The sequence below is a fragment of the Triturus cristatus genome, chromosome 1_2 (genome assembly GCF_964204655.1).
Source record: "Triturus cristatus chromosome 1_2, aTriCri1.1, whole genome shotgun sequence".
Taxonomy (NCBI): Eukaryota; Metazoa; Chordata; class Amphibia; order Caudata; family Salamandridae; genus Triturus; species Triturus cristatus.
The window spans coordinates 1,184,988,676-1,185,008,976 of record NC_140580.1 but is presented as its reverse complement, the minus strand read 5'-3'; the positions used below and the strand labels follow the sequence as shown (position 1 = coordinate 1,185,008,976).

At 48.0% G+C, this 20,301-nt stretch overlaps 1 protein-coding gene across 10 annotated transcripts in view; it reads left to right on the top strand.

The window, feature by feature from the left end:
- GOLGA2 (golgin A2) overlaps positions 1–20,301 on the top strand; it is a 410,097-nt gene that overhangs the window by 82,551 nt on the left and 307,245 nt on the right. For 2 of the 10 annotated variants that reach the window (XM_085614115.1, XM_085614111.1), the window contains 5 exons: positions 4,433–4,567; positions 6,356–6,399; positions 6,532–6,595; positions 11,764–11,823; positions 20,118–20,201. In XM_085614115.1, the coding sequence (XP_085470241.1) occupies positions 4,433–4,567; positions 6,356–6,399; positions 6,532–6,595; positions 11,764–11,823; positions 20,118–20,201 (387 nt within the window). Of the gene's footprint in view, positions 1–4,429; positions 4,568–6,355; positions 6,400–6,531; positions 6,596–11,763; positions 11,824–20,117; positions 20,202–20,301 lie in introns of all 10 variants that reach the window. The other 8 variants (XM_085614116.1, XM_085614112.1, XM_085614113.1 and 5 more) reach the window with 5 other exon arrangements.

The window sequence follows — 20,301 nt, the reverse complement described above, 5'->3', positions numbered from 1 at the left end:
GCTCAATGATCTTGCTCCTCTGAGACCCCTCCGCAAACCCAAAAAAGGTGCTTCTGCCCCTTGGTTTACGGAAGCATTGGCGGCCTCTCGTCGGCAATGCAAGGTAGCGGAAAGAGCATGGCGCGTGAAATACGACGCGACGGCGAAACTCACCTACAGGTCTCTGGCGAAAGCGTACCATCGGAACATCCTCGCGGAGAAGAAGGCTTATTTTGCTAGAAAAATTGAAGCCGCTTCCAACTCCTGTAAGGAGCTTTTCGCCATAGTGCGGGAGTTTACAGCCTCTCGCGCAGCGCCTGCCCAGACCCCCCCTCCTGCGCCTTGGGTCAGGGCGATTGCGGACTTTTTCACCTCTAAGATCCAGCGGATCCAGGACTCCTTCCTTGTGTTGGATCCTGAGGTACCAGGTCGGGCGGAGAATGCCGCTGTTACCCGTCCGAACGCCGGTGTGGCCTTGGCAGCTTTCCCTCCTCTCTCGCTGACAGCTTCATTTGACCTGATGGTGGGACTAAAGTCAGGTTCCCCTCGGGATGCCTGCCCCGCAAAATTTCTGGCTAAAATGGCAGCTGTCATTAATCCACTCGTGAACCCCCTGTTGAACTGTTCTCTTGCACATGGTGTGGTTCCCCAGTCCTGGAAGCAGGCAATGATTATTCCCCTGCTTAAAAAGCCTGGTCTGGATGTGGAGGTGTTAGCGAATTATAGACCTATCTCGCTCCTGCCGGCTTTGGCGAAGGTCATTGAAAAGCACGTGCAGAAGGTGCTTACCGATTACGTGGAGGCCCACGACCTACTGCACCCTACACAGTCGGGTTTCCGCGCCAATCTTAGCACCGAAACAGCCCTCCTGGAAGTCTCGGAGGCGATAAAGGAGGTGCTGGATTCGGGTGGGAGAGCGATGTTGGTGATGTTAGACCTGTCGGCGGCCTTTGACACCGTCCCTCATGAGGGTCTGCTCGCTAGACTCTCAGAGATTGGTCTTCGAGGGACGGTGCTCCAGTGGTTTCGATCTTTCCTGGCAGGCCGTCGACAATCGGTCTGGGCTTCTGCTTGCTCCGCCGAGATGTCGCCATTGGGTGTAGGAGTTCCTCAGGGCTCTGTCCTGAGCCCAACTCTATTTAATATCTTCATGACCCCTCTGGCGGCCCTGGCGGAGTCTTTCGGGGCCCAGATCGTTTCTTACGCCGATGACACCCAGCTCCACTTCACCTGTGAGAGGGGTGCGGACTTCGATGGAGGTAGGATCCAGGGTTGCCTTGAGGCTGTGTTTCAGTGGTTCCATCATAACAGCCTCAAGTGCAACTCGGATAAATCCGAGGTCCTCTTTTTTGGGTGCAGCTCGGACCCGGATTGGAAAGTGTGGTGGCCGGAGAATATGTCTCCACCAGCAAGTTCGTCCCAGGTAGCTAAAAACCTTGGGATTAAGATCGACAATGGCCTCACACTACGCTCGCAGGTAATCGGTCTCACAGGCACCTGCTTTGGCTTACTCCGGATGCTTCGCAAGTTCCTTCCCTTGTTATCGGAGGAACACAGGAAGATCACGGTGCAGGCGATGATAGGCTCGAGAATAGACTATTCCAACGTCCTCTATCTCGGCCTGCCAGAATACCTGCTTCAACGATTACAGGTTGTTCAGAATTCGGCAGCACGTGCTATTTTTGGACTATCTCGCCGTGCCAGAGCCTCGGGCCTTTTGGAGGCTCTGCACTGGCTTCCTGTCCGGAAGCGGATAGTTTTTAAAACTCTCACCCTGGCACACAAAGCCTTGCACACATCTGGAGCAAAATATCTTCAGAAAAGGCTGTCCTTTTACCGTCCTGCCAGATCGCTTAGGTCTGAAGCCTTGTTTCTTGCTGCGGTGCCCCGCGTGAAGAGAGCTCGCATCGGTGGCCGCTCCTTTAAATTATTAGCGCCTCAGCTGTGGAACAAATTGCCTGTGTCCCTGCGCAGCTCCCCTAACCTGTTGGCCTTTAGGAAGGGGCTTAAAACTTGGCTTTTCACTTCTTAGTTTCAGGTCCTATCCGGTTTCCTCTTTTTCTGTTTTTGTTCATTTTTCCTGTTGTGTTTTGAGATTAGTATGCAATTCAAAGCGTCGGGACACTCTTTCGAGTAGCCGCACGCTATACAAAAAACCTGTATAACATAACATAACATCCAACGTTGCAAGCACAGACAAGGACTAGCATTATTTGTTTGAAAGAACTTCCTCAAACAAGCATTGGCATAGCCAATAGGTCTCGCCTTTGGGACCTTATAAGTGTTTAGTCTTGCAACAGTTGATGTTGTTCCACCAAGGATATTGTGCTGCATAACTAAATACTATAAGGTCCCAAAAGCGAGACCTAATGGCTATGCCAATGCTTGTTATGTCTTGAATGTGTTCCTGGTTCGTATAGCAAATATTCAAACCATGACTTCAGGTTTGAAGTTAAGAATCTTGTACCAGTGCTTTTAAGTTCTGCGTGATCAGAATGTGAGAGTCAGGCGAGGTGGAAATAATGAAGAGATTTTCAGCATGTAATCGGACGTTCGCAGTGGAGGGGCCTAGTTGGTATCCAGGAATCTCCTCTTACTGTGCAAACAAACCCCCAGAGCTTAGATGGACGCCACGAAAAGGAGATGGGCTAGAGGGGCATCGCTGCCGCACCCTCCCTTACTAAGCTGTGGATTAATAATGAAAGATGCCTTCTGACTGTGAGAAAGGACCGTTGTCACATTTATCGGTGTGTCTGAACATCGGAGCCAGTCGATGACCACCCATATAGAGTCCCGTCCTATTCCACTGGTTAAGTTACAGATGTTGAATGCCTTTGGAATAAGAATGATTGGACGTTTCCGGTCCTTTCATATGCAGTACGAGCAGTTAAGTGGAGGTGTTTGGTGCCCTGTGACGAAGTGATCCACGCTTGTGTGCATTAATCGGGAAACTTCTCCTCTATATGCAACGCTGCAGTGCTTAGGGCGCACGGCTGACGGGCCTGGGCCTGCTTCCCTCTCTAGAGAGTAAGCCTTTAAATGGCAAGGTGACAAGTGGATAGAAAGACTGTTGGTGTCCCGAAGAGAAGAGAGCTAGAAGTGCTATAGAAAAAAGAAGATAGGCTGTTGAGGGAAGGTTGCTGGGGATTTCAGGGCGATATAAGCACATGTGTAGGCAGAAGGATGCTTGGCGTGTGCTGAAAAAAAGTGGTGAGGGCTTTGTGCTTGGACAGAATAGTATTTTCGGAAGAGTTTAAGCCGAGACCCCCCCCCCCCAAAAGAAGAAAAGTGTGCCCAGATATCATTAGTGCAAATCAAACAGACCGTTGATGCACTATTATAATAATATATTAATACAGTTTTTCTACGGTGCATTTTCTCCATGTATGTGCCTTCTGAGCTGTTTGGTGTAACGGTTGTCTTCGATGTGTTTGCCCACAGAGTGCGCCGTACAGGAGTTAGCCCTGCGTCTTCTATTACAGCACTGTGTAAAATGAGTGTGTGTTTGTGTTGCCTGTGCGAGGTGTCCGGCTGTGGAGCTGTAGGTCTTTTGGCCCTTCTCAACCGCGAGTCAGCTGTGAAAGGGTCGTCTGTTTCCCGGATCTACTGAGACCGTGTACTTCAAGGGCTGACCACTGCCTTTCCTGTGTCTTGGTTATTGGAGATGCTGTTGGTTTTGGGGGGGGGATAGGGGGGAGTTGCACGCACTTTGCTATTTTCTCTTAAATAATACAAACCGATTATGATCCAAGACCTCTGAGATTCTTGGTGTGATCTCCTTGATGAATGCCTTGAATATTCAATAGTCAGCCAGGACACCATTCTAGAGCTGCCGAAAACACAAGCCCTACATTGTCCTTGGATTCTGCTCTTGTCCAGGACTGCATGGAAACAACACACACTTTATTGTGTACATCTTATGATGCATCTTTGTTGTAAAGTTTTTTGATGTGCTTCTGCTGTTCATGTGTCCTAGTGGGCCCTGTTTTTTGTTGTTCTGTTTCTCTGTGCCTTTTTGCATTGTTTATTTGTCTTGTTGCTTTTTTGGTTGCCTTGTTTCAAAGACTATTCTTTTCCCATTGTGTATCTCTTCGCTCTGTCTCAGGTGTTCATTGTGCTATCCGTTTTCCCATGCTTCATAAATGTTGTTGCACTGCCTTGTCTCATTAAACCAGGTCTTGCCCTTGTGTTTTGTCCGCTCTGTCTTGTAACGTGTTACCATGTCTGCCGCCATGTTGTAGTCTGTTGCACAGTGCCGTGCCTCATTCTGAATGTTATGAGGCATGCTGCCTCTCTAGTGGCCTATCTTTCCTGTTGCCTACTTAACTGTGTCATTCTGCTACAAGAGCCTTTTTCTGCATGTTGTTGCCCACTGTCTCCGGTCTTGTTCTGCTTGTTGTTACCTGCTGCCCAGTGTTTTATTATGTAATCCCTGTGGTGTCTTCTGTAGCAGGCATACATGGAAGGTGATCTGCCTGCTCCCAATGATGAAGAGTTTTCTGGAGATGCCTCCATAGTCCTCCACGGTAGTGGCCTGACTAACAATGCCCTGATAACACCAGCTTCTGACTGTGTACCCCCAGCACAGGTTTGTGAGCATGAACTCCTATTGTATGTTTCATGTGGCAGTGATAACGCTAACACTATAGTTAAATGTTGAAGTTGAAAGTGGATTTCCCTCTCCTCCCCTTCACCCTCAAATCCTCCCTTCCTGATGACGCCCCTTCCCTTGACTCTTCCCCCCCCCCCTCCCCCTGAACTGACACTGCCCTGATTACTTTGTGACACTTCCTTATCCCCGACTGCTTCATTCTCCCCCCTCCTTCAACCCCACTCTCTGTGATTCTCAGCTACCCCACCTCTATGACTCTACCCTCCTTCACGGTGACTATTCTCTCTCCTTGTTTGGCTTCATGTTCTGTGGCTCTCCCCTTCCATAATCGTTTCTCCCTACCATTGCCTGCCCTATCCTCCCACTTTGTGCCTTCTCCCTTTCACCATTTCACTATTCCCCTTTTGTGCCTTTTCCCCCTCGTTATACCTCCCCCTTCCCCATCCTATGCCTTTCCCCTTCACTGTCCTTTACTCCCCGGTAATTTCTGCCTGCCTATACCTTCTCCCCCTCCTGCACCTTCCTCCAATTCGTGCATCTCCTGTCTGTGGTATTCAACGCCACCCTACACCTCTCTCCTTCCTTCCTCCCTCCTTGTCCTCCCCTTGTTCCTTTCACTTGCTTGTCCCAGAGTTCTCTTCCTCCTTTGCCCTTGGTAGTCCGTTCTTTGACCCCCAGCTCTGTGGTTCTTTCTCCTCCGCTCTGGATCTCTGCTTCCTACCTCTCTGCCCTTTGATTTCCTTCTTGCTCCTCCTCCACCTGAGGTCCCTGTTCTGTCTTTGCCCATAGTTCTAGCCTCCTTCTTTCTCCATCCCATTCCTCTTCCTCCACTTGGTGGTTTCTTTTGTTTTACTCTATCTTGTTGGGTTACTTACCCTTGTTATTGTACCTCCACTTAACCCAGTTAACCTACTTCCTTCTGCTTCCTTTGTTGGCTTTCTTTTTTCTGCTCTCTCTCCCCCATGCCCTACCCTGGTTGGTCTGCTTCATCCTCTGCCCCTCATCACCTTGTTATGATACTCTGTTCCCATGTCAGTCCTTGACTGGCATCTTGCCCCTTTTCCTGTCACTGCCCACAACTTGCCCACCACATTCATAATTTCACTATCTTGAATCTGTATCTCTTGCCTCACCCTGACTCACCACCTCAGGGCTGCTTCTTGCCACTTTGTGCTTGTCATGTGCTCTTCTTGTGGTTTCCTTGTCAGTGAAGTGTGGAGGGATTCCCTTGTGTGTAAGCAGTAGCTGTGTGTTTCACATGTTTATCCATTGGTCCTTTCAGACAGTCTGTGTCTGCAGGCTGGCAGATTGCTGATGATCCTCTGTTTCTCGCGCCTGGAGACTAGAATGGATACTCCTTGCTTGCTGATGCTTGTACCACATGTGCCTACAGTCTGGCACATTGGTAAAGCTCTGCCGCTACATTCTGGGCCTCAGGCTGGCAGATTGCTGATGATCCTCTGTTTCTCGCGCCTGGAGACTAGAATGGATACTCCTTGCTTGCTGATGATTGTACCACATGTGCCTACAGTCTGGCACATTGGTAAAGCTCTGCCGCTACATTCTGGGCCTCAGACTGGCAGTGTTGTCTGTTTTTTGTATTCACTTTACTTCCAGACTAGCGGTAGTACGGTCGCTCCTCATCCTACACCCTCTGGTATGTAGAGGCTGTTGATGTAGAAAATCGTATTTTTTTTCTAAAGTATCTGTGTTCGAAATTCAGTCCTCCACTCTGAATTTAAATCTTCTGTATTTGCTCCTCAGAAAAGTACCTGGGAGGATGACAAGACAACGGTGGAGGATAGCCGGTGAGCTCTTGCATTCTATATGGGATGACATGCCTCCCCAGCACCAAATATTCTTTCCTCTTTAACTCCTGCATTGTTTGCTCTTTCTCATGAATGACTGCCACTGACGACTTTTGTCTGTGTGTCTTTCAGGTCTCTCACGTCAACCGAAAGTCTGCGCCAGCTCTCGGAGCAGCTCAATGGCTTGGTGTCCCAGGTACAGCTGAGGAGCTGCTACTGCTGTGTTCTTCTTCAATAGTCCTCCGCATGGGTCGGCAGTCTTGAGTCCATGGCCTCTTAAAGTGATGTGTTGTCTGGAGAGTTCAGTGGACCATGTGACTGTGGCTGGCACTTACTTCTTCTTCAACAGTTCTTGTGCCTTCTTTCTTCCCAGAGTATCAAAGTGCCGTAGGCTGCAGCACTTGCACACCATTGGTCAGCACTATTTTGAGGGCAAATTGTGAACGGACCTTTTGACAAATAGTGAAAATGCACATCTGCAGGATCCACGGTCTGCAGTGTACTTTTATACATTAAACGTCCTTTTTAGGAGACTGCACGAGGCATGCAAAGATTGTTAATACATCACATTTCCCTGTAGGAGAGCATACAGGTCTCACTGCTATAAAAAAGCCTCAGACCCTTTAAAATAACAGAAATAGATCCTCCTTCCCCTACTTTGTCACAGAAAATATGCATCGTCCTGCAATTTTGCAGTCATATGCTGACTGTTGCTCTCACTGTCTGATGGAAATTCGCTAATAACTGTAGACGTAGGCCCTCATTTTAAGTATTTTGGTTGGTGCTGGGCTCTAAGTCCTAAGTATAAGAACAAGTCTTTTTTCACGTTATTGCCTCATAAGATTTCCAGTTGGATCCTTTATGTATCTGTGGCACCAGGACTTGGCTGTGATGGGTAGGTTTAAACAAAACCACTTTTAAAAAGTGATCTACCCACATGACTCCTTTCACACCCTCTCTTCCAGTTCAGTTGCAAAAAAGGGAAAAGTCTATTCCGGCTTTTGTTGGATTGGTCCCGGCACGTGTCTAGATTATAGCTAAGAGCTCTGGGTAAAGGACAAAAAAATGAGAATCTAATATGGAATGCTAGAGAATGACTCTTTAATCTCTGTAGCGCACAGAAGTGGTGAAAACTATATATAGTGTTCACAATATGAAGCATATGTACCCGTTAAAGGGTCAGTGTTCCTCCCTCTGTTTAATTAGCAGTGATAATGTGAGACGTCCAGAGGTCTGCTGTTTAACTTCACCCAGATCCGCAGGATCAATAACATTGTTATCAGAGCTGAAGTGTATCCTTAGAAAGAAACATGCAGAAGTGGATGGGAGTCTGGCAGAGTCTTTCTGGGAAAGAGAGCTTGTGCAGACAACTCATTTTTCAAAGAATAATATGGGAATCCAACAGAGCTGATAGTCAGAAAAGATATGTTTCTTTCCTTACAGTTTTAATATGGACCCTTTTCCCTGCACATGGTCAGCTCCCGGTGTATAGTTAGTTGTGTCAACTGCGTATAATGTTAGAGTCCGTTCCTCTTGGTGGTTACTTCTAGACCTCCATTGTGTAGAATTGCTCCCGCTGGAAGCTACGGTATATCGGATTGCTCCCACTCTGTAGCTACGGTATATAGGATTGGTCCCACTCTGTAGCTATGGTATATCGGATTGCTCCCACTCTGTAGTTACTGTATATAGGATTGCTCCCACTCTGTAGCTACGGTATATAGGATTGCCCCACTCTGTAGCTACGGTATATAGGATTGCTCCCACTCTGTAGCTACGGTATATAGGATTGCTCCCACTCTGTAACTACGGTATATAGGATTGCTCCCACTCTGTAGCTACGGTATATAGGATTGCTCCCACTCTGAAGCTACTGTAGATAGGATTGCTCCCACTCTGAAGCTACAGTATATAGGATTGCTCCCACTCTGAAGCTGCGGTATATAGGATTGCTCCCACTCTGAAGCTGCGGTATATAGGATTGCTCCCACTCTGAAGCTGCTGTATATAGGATTGCTCCCACTCTGTAGTTACTGTATACAGGATTGTTCCCACTCTGAAGCTACTGTAGATAGGATTGCTCCCACTCTGAAGCTACTGTAGATAGGATTGCTCCCACTCTAAAGCTGCGGTATATAGGATTGCTCCCACTCTGTATCTACTGTAGATAGGATTGCTCCCACTCTGTATCTACTGTATATAGGATTGCTCCCACTCTGTATCTACTGTAGATAGGATTGCTCCCACTTTGTAGTTACTGTATATAGGATTGCTCCCACTCTGTAGCTACGGTATACAGGATTGCTCCCACTCTTAAGCTGCGGTATATAGGATTGCTCCCACTCTGAAGCTGCTGTATATAGGATTGCTCCCACTCTGAAGCTGCTGTATATAGGATTGCTCCCACTCTGAAGCTAAGGTATATAGGATTGCTCCCACTCTGAAGCTGCGGTATATAGGATTGCTCCTACTCTGAAGCTGCTGTATATAGGATTGCTCCCACTCTAAAGCTGCGGTATATAGGATTGCTCCCACTCTGTATCTACTGTAGATAGGATTGCTCCCACTCTGTATCTACTGTATATAGGATTGCTCCCACTCTGTATCTACTGTAGATAGGATTGCTCCCACTTTGTAGTTACTGTATATAGGATTGCTCCCACTCTGTAGCTACGGTATACAGGATTGCTCCCACTCTGAAACTACTGTAGATAGGATTGCTCCCACTCTGTAGTTACTGTATATAGGATTGCTTCCACTCTGTATCTACTGTATATAGGATTGCTCCCACTCTGTAGTTACTGTATATAGGATTGCTCCCACTCTGTATCTACTGTATATAGGATTGCTCCCACTCTGTAGCTACGGTATATAGGATTGCTCTCACTCTGTATCTACTGTATATAGGATTGCTCCCACTCTGTAGTTACTGTATATAGGATTGCTCTCACTCTGTATCTACTGTATATAGGATTGCTCTCACTCTGTATCTACTGTATATAGGATTGCTCCCACTCTGAAGCTGCTGTATATAGGATTGCTCCCACTCTGTAGCTACTGTATATAGGATTGCTCCCACTCTGAAGCTACAGTATGTAGGATTGCTCCCACTCTGAAGCTAAGGTATATAGGATTGCTCCCACTATGTAGCTGCGGTATATAGGATTGCTCCCACTCTGAAGCTGCTGTATATAGGATTGCTCCCACTCTGTAGCTACTGTAGATAGGATTGCTCCCATTCTGTAGCTACGGTATATCGGATTGCTCCCACTCTGAAGCTACAGTATATAGGATTGCTCCCACTCTGAAGCTGCGGTATATAGGATTGCTCCCACTCTGAAGCTGCGGTATATAGGATTGCTCCTACTCTGAAGCTGCTGTATACAGGATTGTTCCCACTCTGAAGCTACTGTAGATAGGATTGCTCCCACTCTGTAGCTACTGTAGATAGGATTGCTCCCAGTCTGGAGCTGTTGTGGCTAGGATTGCTCCCACTCTTAAGCTACTGTATATAGGATTGCCCCCATTCTGTAGCTGCTGTATATAGGATTGCTCCCACTCTGAAGCTACTCTAGACAGGATTGCTCCCACTCTGAAGCTACTCTAGATAGGATTGCTCCCACTCTGAAGCTACTCTAGATAGGATAGCTCCCACTCTGAAGCTACTCTAGATAGGATAGCTCCCACTCTGAAGCTACTCTAGATAGGATAGCTCCCACTCTGAAGCTACTCTAGATAGGATTGCTCCCACTCTGAAGCTACTCTAGATAGGATCGCTCCCACTCTGAAGCTAGTGTAGACGGGATTGCTCCCATTCTGTAGCTGCTGTGGATAGGATTTCCCCCACTCTGATGCTACTGTATGTAGGATACCCCCATTCTGTAGCTGCTGTGGATAGGATTACTCCCATTCTGTAGCTGCTGTGGATAGGATTGCTCCCACTCTGTAGCTGCTGTGGATAGGATTGCCCCCATTCTAAAGCTCCAGTGTAGGGTGTCATAATTTCAGAGCTCCCCTTATGTGGTTTAAACCATTTGGATGCTTTAGTACAGGGACCTCTCTTTTCTGATGCTGTAGTACAGGATGGACAGCACTTATAAGCACAGTGTATGGTAGCATCCCTCTCGCAAGGTAACTTTATCTCTTCAGAGCCATCTTACGTTATGGGTCATTGCCTTTTAAACAGTTCAAGAGTGCAACTTTTAGATTTGTATGTTGCCTGTAAATCATATGACATGGTGTATCCCAATTCCAGGGCAAAATTGTGAGCAAGTATTCTGACGTGCTATTGCAGGGCTCAGCTGTGCACATCCTCTTTTAGCCGAATGGCTGAGCCCTGCCCTTCTACCTTTGCTCCTGCTTTGAGCCCTGTTCTTCCACCTTATGTCACAGTTCTGATCCTATCCAATTTTTTGTTGCTGGTCTAAGCCCAGCTATTCCACCCATATGCAGCTCTGTACCTTGTCCTTTAATTTCTAAAAATAGTTCTGAGCTCTGCCCTTCCACCTTGAGATACAGCACATAGCCCTGCCCTTCCACCTGTAGATGGAGCTCCGAGCACTCCCCTTTCTCCTTTAGATGGAGCCCTGAGCACTGCCACCTGTAGATGGACCTCTTAATCCTTTCTACCTTAAGGCACAGCTCAGAGCCCCGCGGTTGAACCTGTAGATGGAGCTCTGAGCACTCCCCTTTCTCCTTTAGATGGAGCCCTGAGCACTGCCACCTGTAGATGGACCTCTTAATCCTTTCTACCTTAAGGCACAGCTCTGAGCCCCGTGGTTCCACCTGTAGATGGAGCTCTGAGCACTCCCCTTTCTCCTTTAGATGGAGCCCTGCTACCTGTAGATGGACCTCTTAATCCTTTCTACCTTAAGGCACAGCTCTGAGCCCTGCCCTTCCATCTGTAGACAGAGCTCTGAGCTTTGCCCCTCCACCTGTAGCCGGAGCTCTGTGCTTTGCCCTTCCACCTGTAGACGGAGCCATGAGCTTTACCCTTCCACCCGTACACGTAGCTCTGAGCTTTGCCCTTACACCTGTAGACGGAGCCCTGAGCTTTGCCCTTACACCTGTAGACAGAGCTCTGAGCTTTGCCCTTCCACCTGTAGACGTAGCTCTGAGCTTTGCCCTTCGTCCTGTAGAGGGAGCTCTGAGCTTTGCCCTTCCACCTGTAGACAGAGCTCTGCCCTTCCACCTGTAGACGGAGCTCTGAGCCTAAAACTTCTACCTTAAGGAACAGCACAGAGCCCTGCCCTTCCACCTGTAGATGGAGCTCTGAGCCTAGCCCTTTAATCACAGTTGCAGTTCTATTCTTCTGTACGCTCACCTAACCTTTCTTCACCCAAGATTTTTTTTTATCCTTCTTAGACTTCATCTTACGTAAATGGAGAAAACACAGCAGTCAGTAGTAACACCAAAGACCTGGAGGTAAGTAGCTTCATCTATCGTGCCCTGCTGTGCCTCCCCTGCCCGCCCGCTTACTGTGCCACCCCTGCCGCGCTCTGCTGTGCCTTCCCTGCGCTCAAGTCCCCTCGTACTGGACCACTTCGCCTCCCACAACCCACATTGCATTGCGCAAAGGGTTACCCTCTGCATTCTCCCATGCACATTGCTGCCTCATGCTTCACCTCACCTGTGCTGTTGCCTCCTCTTTCCCCGTGGCTGTGTCACTGCCACCCTGTGCCCCCTTGCTACCACCATCTGCTCTCCAGTGGTTGCTGTCTCCTCCCTTGACCCCTGACTCTAGCTGCCTCTGCCTTTTCTCTGTGGCTGTCCCTTCCTTTGCTGCTCTCTTGGCACCTTTTCTACTCCTAGGCTTTTGAATTGTCACTGCTACCTCGTCTCCATTCTAGTATGTACATATGGGCTTTCTCCATCTGGTCTTTTGTCTGGGGGCAGAGGGACAGCATGGCACTTTTGTACAGTGTAGATCAGTTTCTTCTCAGGGCCTCACATTGCCATCCGGGTAACTGATACTGTAGATTTCTGCTCTCTGAGGCAGGTCCTCATGTATAGTCTTGATAGCTTGTGGGCCCAGCTTCCCATTATAAATTGCCCACTGGGAATCCTGGGATTTCCAAGTAGGAAGAGATAGTCAAACATTGGAGCTCAAGCCAAGTAGAAGTCTACTATTCTTGCACCGAAAGATTCTATGAGCTGCAGGTCCTCTATTATTACTGCAAAGCACAATGTGAGGTGCAGGTCCTCTTTATTACTGCGAAGCACAATGCGAGCTACAGGTCCACTGTTCTTACACCGGAGCATTCTATGAGCTGCAGAGCCACCGTTCTTACACTGAAGCATTCTATGAGCTGCAGGTCCACCGTTCTTACAGCAAAGCATTCTATGAGCTGCAGGGCCACCGTTCTTACACCGGAGCATTCTATGAGCTACAGGTCCACCGTTCTTACACTGAAGCATTCTATGAGCTGCAGGTCCACCGTTCTTACACTGAAGCATCCAATGAGCTGCAGGTCCACCGTTCTTACACCGGAGCATTCTATGAGCTGCAGGTCCTTCGTTCTTGCACCGAAGCATTCTATGAGCTGCAGGGCCACCGTTCTTACACCGAAGTATTCTATGAGCTGCAGGTCCTTCGTTCTTGCACCAAAGCATTCTATGAGCTGCAGGGCCACCATTCTTACACCGAAGCATTCTATGAGCTGCAGGTCCACCGTTCTTACACCGAAGCATTCTATGAGCTGCAGAGCCACCGTTCTTACACCGGAGCATTCTATGAGCTGCAGGTCCACCGTTCTTACACCGAAGCATTCTATGAGCTGCAGAGCCACCGTTCTTACACCGAAGTATTCTATGAGCTGCAGGTCCTTCGTTCTTGCACCAAAGCATTCTATGAGCTGCAGGGCCACCGTTCTTACACCGGAGCATTCTATGAGCTGCAGGGCCACAGTTCTTACACTGAAGCATTCTATGAGCTGCAGGGCCACCGTTCTTACACCGAAGTATTCTATGAGCTGCAGGTCCTTCGTTCTTGCACCAAAGCATTCTATGAGCTGCAGGGCCACCGTTCTTACACCGAAGCATTCTATGAGCTGCAGGTCCACCGTTCTTACAGCAAAGCATTCTATGAGCTGCAGGGCCACCATTCTTACACCGAAGCATTCTATGAGCTGCAGGGCCACCGCACTTACACCGAAGCATTCTATGAGCTGCAGGTCCACCGTTCTTACACCGAAGCATTCTATGAGCTGCAGAGCCACCGTTCTTACACTGAAGCATTCTATGAACTGCAGGTCCACCGTTCTTACACCGAAGCATTCTATGAGCTGCAGAGCCACCGTTCTTACACCGAAGTATTCTATGAGCTGCAGGTCCTTCGTTCTTGCACCAAAGCATTCTATGAGCTGCAGGGCCACCGTTCTTACACCAAAGCATTCTATGAGCTGCAGGGCCACCGTTCTTACACCGAAGCATTCTATGAGCTGCAGGTCTACTGTTCTTACACCAAAGCATTCTATGAGCTGCAGGGCCACCGTTCTTACACCAAAGCATTCTATGAGCTGCAGGTCCTCTGTTATTACTGTGCTGCACAATACGAGCTACAGGTCAACCAACCTTGCACCAAAGCATTCTTTGAGCTGCAGGGCCACCGTTCTTACACCAAAGCATTCTATGAGCTGCAGGGCCACCGCACTTACACCGAAGCATTCTATGAGCTGCAGGTCCACCGTTCTTACACCGAAGTATTCTATGAGCTGCAGGTCCACCGTTCTTACACCGAAGCATTCTATGAGCTGCAGGTCCACCGTTCTTACACCGAAGCATTCTATGAGCTGCAGGTCCTTCGTTCTTACACCGGAGCATTCTATGAGCTGCAGGTCCTTCGTTCTTACACCGAAGCATTCTATGAGCTGCAGGGCCACCGTTCTTACACCGAAGCATTCTATGAGCTGCAGGTCCGCCGTTCTTACACTGAAGCATCCAATGAGCTGCAGGTCCACCGTTCTTACACCGGAGCATTCTATGAGCTGCAGGGCCACCGTTCTTACACTGAAGCATCCAATGAGCTGCAGGTCCACCGTTCTTACACCGGAGCATTCTATGAGCTGCAGGGCCACCGTTCTTACACTAAAGCATTCTATGAGCTGCAGGTCCACCGTTCTTACACCGAAGTATTCTATGAGCTGCAGGTCCTCCGTTCTTGCACCAAAGCATTCTATGAGCTGCAGGACCACCGTTCTTGCACCAAAGCATTCTATGACCTGCAGGGACACCGTTCTTACACTGAAGCATCCAATGAGCTGCAGGTCCACCGTTCTTACACCGGAGCGTTCTATGAGCTGCAGGGCCACCGTTCTTACACCGAAGCATTCTATGAGCTGCAGGGCCACCGTTCTTACACCGAAGTATTCTATGAGCTGCAGGTCCTTCGTTCTTGCACCAAAGCATTCTATGAGCTGCAGGGCCACCGTTCTTACACCGAAGCATTCTATGAGCTGCAGGTCCACCGTTCTTACAGCAAAGCATTCTATGAGCTGCAGGGCCACCATTCTTACACCGAAGCATTCTATGAGCTGCAGGGCCACCGCACTTACACCGAAGCATTCTATGAGCTGCAGGTCCACCGTTCTTACACCGAAGCATTCTATGAGCTGCAGAGCCACCGTTCTTACACTGAAGCATTCTATGAGCTGTAGGTCCACCGTTCTTACACCGAAGCATTCTATGAGCTGCAGAGCCACCGTTCTTACACCGAAGTATTCTATGAGCTGCAGGTCCTTCGTTCTTGCACCAAAGCATTCTATGAGCTGCAGGGCCACCGTTCTTACACCAAAGCATTCTATGAGCTGCAGGGCCACCGTTCTTACACCGAAGCATTCTATGAGCTGCATGTCTACTGTTCTTACACCAAAGCATTCTATGAGCTGCAGGGCCACCGTTCTTACACCAAAGCATTCTATGAGCTGCAGGTCCTCTGTTATTACTGTGCTGCACAATACGAGCTACAGGTCAACCAACCTTGCACCAAAGCATTCTTTGAGCTGCAGGGCCACCGTTCTTACACCAAAGCATTCTATGAGCTGCAGGGCCACCGCACTTACACCGAAGCATTCTATGAGCTGCAGGTCCACCGTTCTTACACCGAAGTATTCTATGAGCTGCAGGTCCACCGTTCTTACACCGAAGCATTCTATGAGCTGCAGGTCCACCGTTCTTACACCGAAGCATTCTATGAGCTGCAGGTCCTTCGTTCTTACACCGGAGCATTCTATGAGCTGCAGGTCCTTCGTTCTTACACCGAAGCATTCTATGAGCTGCAGGGCCACCGTTCTTACACTGAAGCATCCAATGAGCTGCAGGTCCACCGTTCTTACACCGGAGCATTCTATGAGCTGCAGGGCCACCGTTCTTACACTGAAGCATCCAATGAGCTGCAGGTCCACCGTTCTTACACCGGAGCATTCTATGAGCTGCAGGGCCACCGTTCTTACACCGAAGTATTCTATGAGCTGCAGGTCCTCCGTTCTTGCACCAAAGCATTCTATGAGCTGCAGGGCCACCGTTCTTGCACCAAAGCATTCTATGAGCTGCAGAGCCACCGTTCTTACACCGAAGTATTCTATGAGCTGCAGGTCCTCCGTTCTTGCACCAAAGCATTCTATGAGCTGCAGGGCCACCGTTCTTACACCAAAGCATTCTATGAGCTGCAGGGCCACCGTTCTTACACCGGAGCATTCTATGAGGTGCAGGTCTACTGTTCTTACACCAAAGCATTCTATGAGCTGCAGGTCCTTCGTTCTTGCACCAAAGCATTCTATGAGCTGCAGGGCCACCGTTCTAACACTGAAGCATCCTATGAGCTGCAGGTCCACCGTTCTTACAGCAAAGCATTCTATGAGCTGCAGGGCCACCATTCTTACACCGAAGCATTCTATGAGCTGCAGGGCCACCGTTCTTACACTGAAGCATCCTATGAGCTGCAGGTCCTCTTTATTACTGTGCTGCACAATACGAGCTACAGGTCAACCAACCTTGCACCAAAGCATTCTATGAGCTGTAGGTCCTTTATTATTACTGCAAAGCACATTGCGAGCTACAGGTCCACCGTTCTTACACCGGAGCACTCTATGAGCTGCAGGGCCACCGCACTTACACCGAAGCATTCTATGAGCTGCAGGTCCACCGTTCTTACACCGGAGCATTCTATGAGCTGCAGGTCCTTCGTTCTTACACCGGAGCATTCTATGAGCTGCAGGTCCACCGTTCTTACACCGGAGCATTCTATGAGCTGCAGGTCCTTCGTTCTTACACCGGAGCATTCTATGAGCTGCAGGTCCTCTATTATTACTGCAAAGCCCAATGCAAGCTCCATGTCCACCGTTCTTACACGGAAGCATTTTTTGAGCTGCAGGTCCTCTATTATTACTGCAAAGCACAATGTGAGGTGCAGGTCCTCTTTATTACTGCGAAGCACAATGCGAGCTACAGGTCCACCGTTCTTACACCGGAGCATTCTATTAGCTGCAGGTCCTCTATTATTATTGCAAAGCCCAACATAACCTGGCCTCCCTAAGGAAGCAGGAATCTGACCCACTCCTCATCTTAGTCCTAGAACTTGTGAAAGACAATCCCTACTGGTGGATGGCTCCTAGAAATCTCCCTTCCATATACATTTCGAGACTCCAAACCCTCCAGTATCCCTGATGACCAAATCTTCAAAGTTCAGATTGAAATCTACTTTCGGCCCATGAGAGTTCACTGTCTGTCTTGGCTCAGGATTAGGTGCTCCACGTTAATATATTGGCTCTTCGTTTTTTTTGGCACTTAGAGTTTTCATCCATCGCTATGCTAGCAGATGGCCCATGTACAATGGGCCCACTTTTTTCATCTTGGTGCATTAGTTGTTGAATGCTTGAAATTATCCCTTGTAAACCAGTCTATTAGCTGGAGGTCATAGCACTCAGACAGACAAACTTCTGTATATATGATGTACTCTCCTCGCAACTGGAATTTGAACAGAAGGAGCCTGCTTTCACTTTCAAATGTGGACAATACCAATGGTCAGCTGTTCCTGTGTACAGATAATCCAAATGACGGTCTTTCTGTGGTTTAGATGTGTAACCGACTCGAAGTATGGGGAGACACTGTCATGATCCGCTTTGATCAGTGTGTCCTTATTAGTTTCTCCTCCTTTGTTCCTTCTCTACTATTTTACAAGTGCCGGAGAAGCAGGGCATGAAAGATGTGGGCATCTTACTGTCCCCACTGATATTTGGTACTCGGATTTACTCAAACAGAGCTTGTCATCCCTCTTGCTTAGAAGCAGGAACTCTGATGCAGCAAGAGCTCTGGGACTCGGGCACGTCTTTAAACTCTGAATGTAGTCGCCTTGTGAGTGATGAGCTAGACTATGGCCTCCCGGACCCGACTTCAAACAGCTGCCTCCCGTGGATGTCAGGTAGCATTCTACCCAGAGAAAGAGTCTTTGGAAAAAGCGATGCCTTATTAGCTTATCCTTAAAAAAATATGTTGTGTTCTTTTCCTACCAAGTGCACAATTGACAACTTCATTCACACTTACCATATGTCACCAGTTTAGCTTCCTTACTTAGGTACCAGCTTCAAAATAAGTCTGTAGCCGTTTTGATGTGCCCTGCCTCTTTGAATGATCTTGTGTACGACCTCAAAGCCAAGGCACCTTTTAGTCTCTCGGAGCTGCCTTCCTCTGGACAGCCTCTCTTTACATGATACTTGGTGGAAACAAGCTCTGAAGACAAACGTTGTTTAATGAAACCTTACTTGAGTGGACGTGACCTACTGGTGAGTACAAGTCTGTCTTGTGACATATGTACCGGTAGCCTTCCATCTGGTTTCCTTCATGCATCCCACCCACCAACGTCTGCCTTTTTATTGCTGCTTCTGGCCAGTGGTAGGAGTGTGGAGTGGAGCTTTAAAGTCAGAAGACACTTGCAGAGGCAGGTGTCTCGTGGACCATGCAGTGGCTCAACTCCTTATTACGAAAGCATCTGTCCTTTGCTTTCAAAAGCTGTCCAGTAGCACAAGGAGCGTGGATGAGCGGTTTGAGTCGAATTGTGACTGTGGTGAGTTACTTGTTCTTGACCTCATTCTGGCCCACCAATCCTAGGATCTAAGTACTGGCTCCTCTTGATGACTGCTTTCTTTTACCCCTATTAATTAATCTATTAGTTAACAGACTTCTCTGACCTCCTTGAGTTTGCTGTCTGTCGATTGGTGCGTGGCTGATGTGAGTACAGTGTAAAGGATGTTTTAAAAAAAATTTACTTAATAGTTGGATTGATAATCTGTTTTAAAACACGTTTTCTATTCCTTGCTCACTTGTTTCTTCTTCAACTTTTACTATTTTCTCCATGTTTTCCTAATTGCTCTATACCTCTTCTCCTTTCTTCTTCTGTGTTCTCCTTTCTTCAGTTTTCTTCTTTCCCTCCTCTTATTTTTTTTTTTTCTTCTCTTGTGCTTTCCCCTCTCTCATCCCTGCAGCAATCACTGGTATTCATTCCTATGTTCTCCTTTATTACATTCAATGATCCCCCTCCTTAACTTTGTGTTCTCCTTGTGATATTTCCATGCTCTACATTGTTCTCTTCTCTGTTTCCCTTTAGCCATTATTCGTCTCGCCCATTTCTCTCTTCATTGTTTTCTTCCTTCTGGTTTTATCTTCTGGCACTTTTTCTCTTTTTATTCTTCTCTCCTGTTTTCACTGATCTGTCCTTTTCTTGTATTCTATTCCCCTTGTATCTCCTCCTTCCTTGTTTTCTTTTCTTTCCCCACATCTTACTTTTTCTTGTCCTTCTTTCTATCATATATTCCCTTGCCTCCTTTTGCTCCTGCATTCTTGCTTTTATCGTACTTGTTTGACCTTTCGTCTCTTTTTTCCTCACCTCTTTTTCACGGTCCTGTTATCTTTTCGCTTCCTTGTCCCACTTTTTCCTAGGTGTTCTCCTTTTCCTTCTTTTCTCCTATTCATTTCCCACCTATTCCATTCCTTGTCCCCCTTTTCCCCTTCCTTATCTCTATTTCTGCTCCATTTCCACTCTTCCCTCTACCTTAATACCCTTTCCATCACTTCTCTCCAATCCCCTGTCCCCATTTCCCATCCCTTGCCACCTTTCCCTCACGTGTTCTCCTTTCCCACTGCCATCTCAACTTTCCACTCACTTGTTCTATTCCCATTCCCTCCATTTTCCCTTGTCTGATCTTCTTTTTTTCCCTCTCTTCCCCACTTGTCCTCTTCTACCCTCCCTTAGCCCCCTTTCCCGTGTTACCCCCTCCCTCCTTCTACAATCTTTCCCTCCTGTCCTCTTTCCCCCTTCATGTCACCCTTTCCCCCTTCATGTCACCCTTTCCTTCTGTATCTCCTTCCACTCTTCCACGCACATCTCTGCCTTTCTTCCTTCCTACCTCCTGTGTCCTCCTTGCACCTCCCTTGATGCCCTACCATTGCCTGGCCTTTCTTCCCACTTCTTGGCTAACCCCTTCCTCCGCCCTTTCCTTCACACTTGTCACCCTTTCCTATCCTTTGTCCTACCTTTTCCCGTGTCCAACCTTCTCCCTTGTTCCTCTTTGATATTGCCCCACTGTCCTTTCCCTTTATCCTTTTTTTCCCCTTCATTATGTGTCCTCTCGTCCCTTGTTCTCATTCCCCTTCCCCAAAGTCTTTCTGTGGTATCTGCACTAATTACTCTTCTTTGTTTTCCTCCTTCTGGTATGTCTTGTATGCAGCAGTTAAGTTACCAGGAGCTCACTGTGGCCTTGGATTCCAGTAATCTAAGAAACCGCCAGCTCACCACTTCAATTGAGGAATTGGTAAGAGATGGCCTCGATCTATGGCTTTCCAGGGCGCATGCTGCTCCTGCTTATCCCATCCTAGTACTCTTTCATGTGTCTGGAAGGAGGGTCCAGCGAG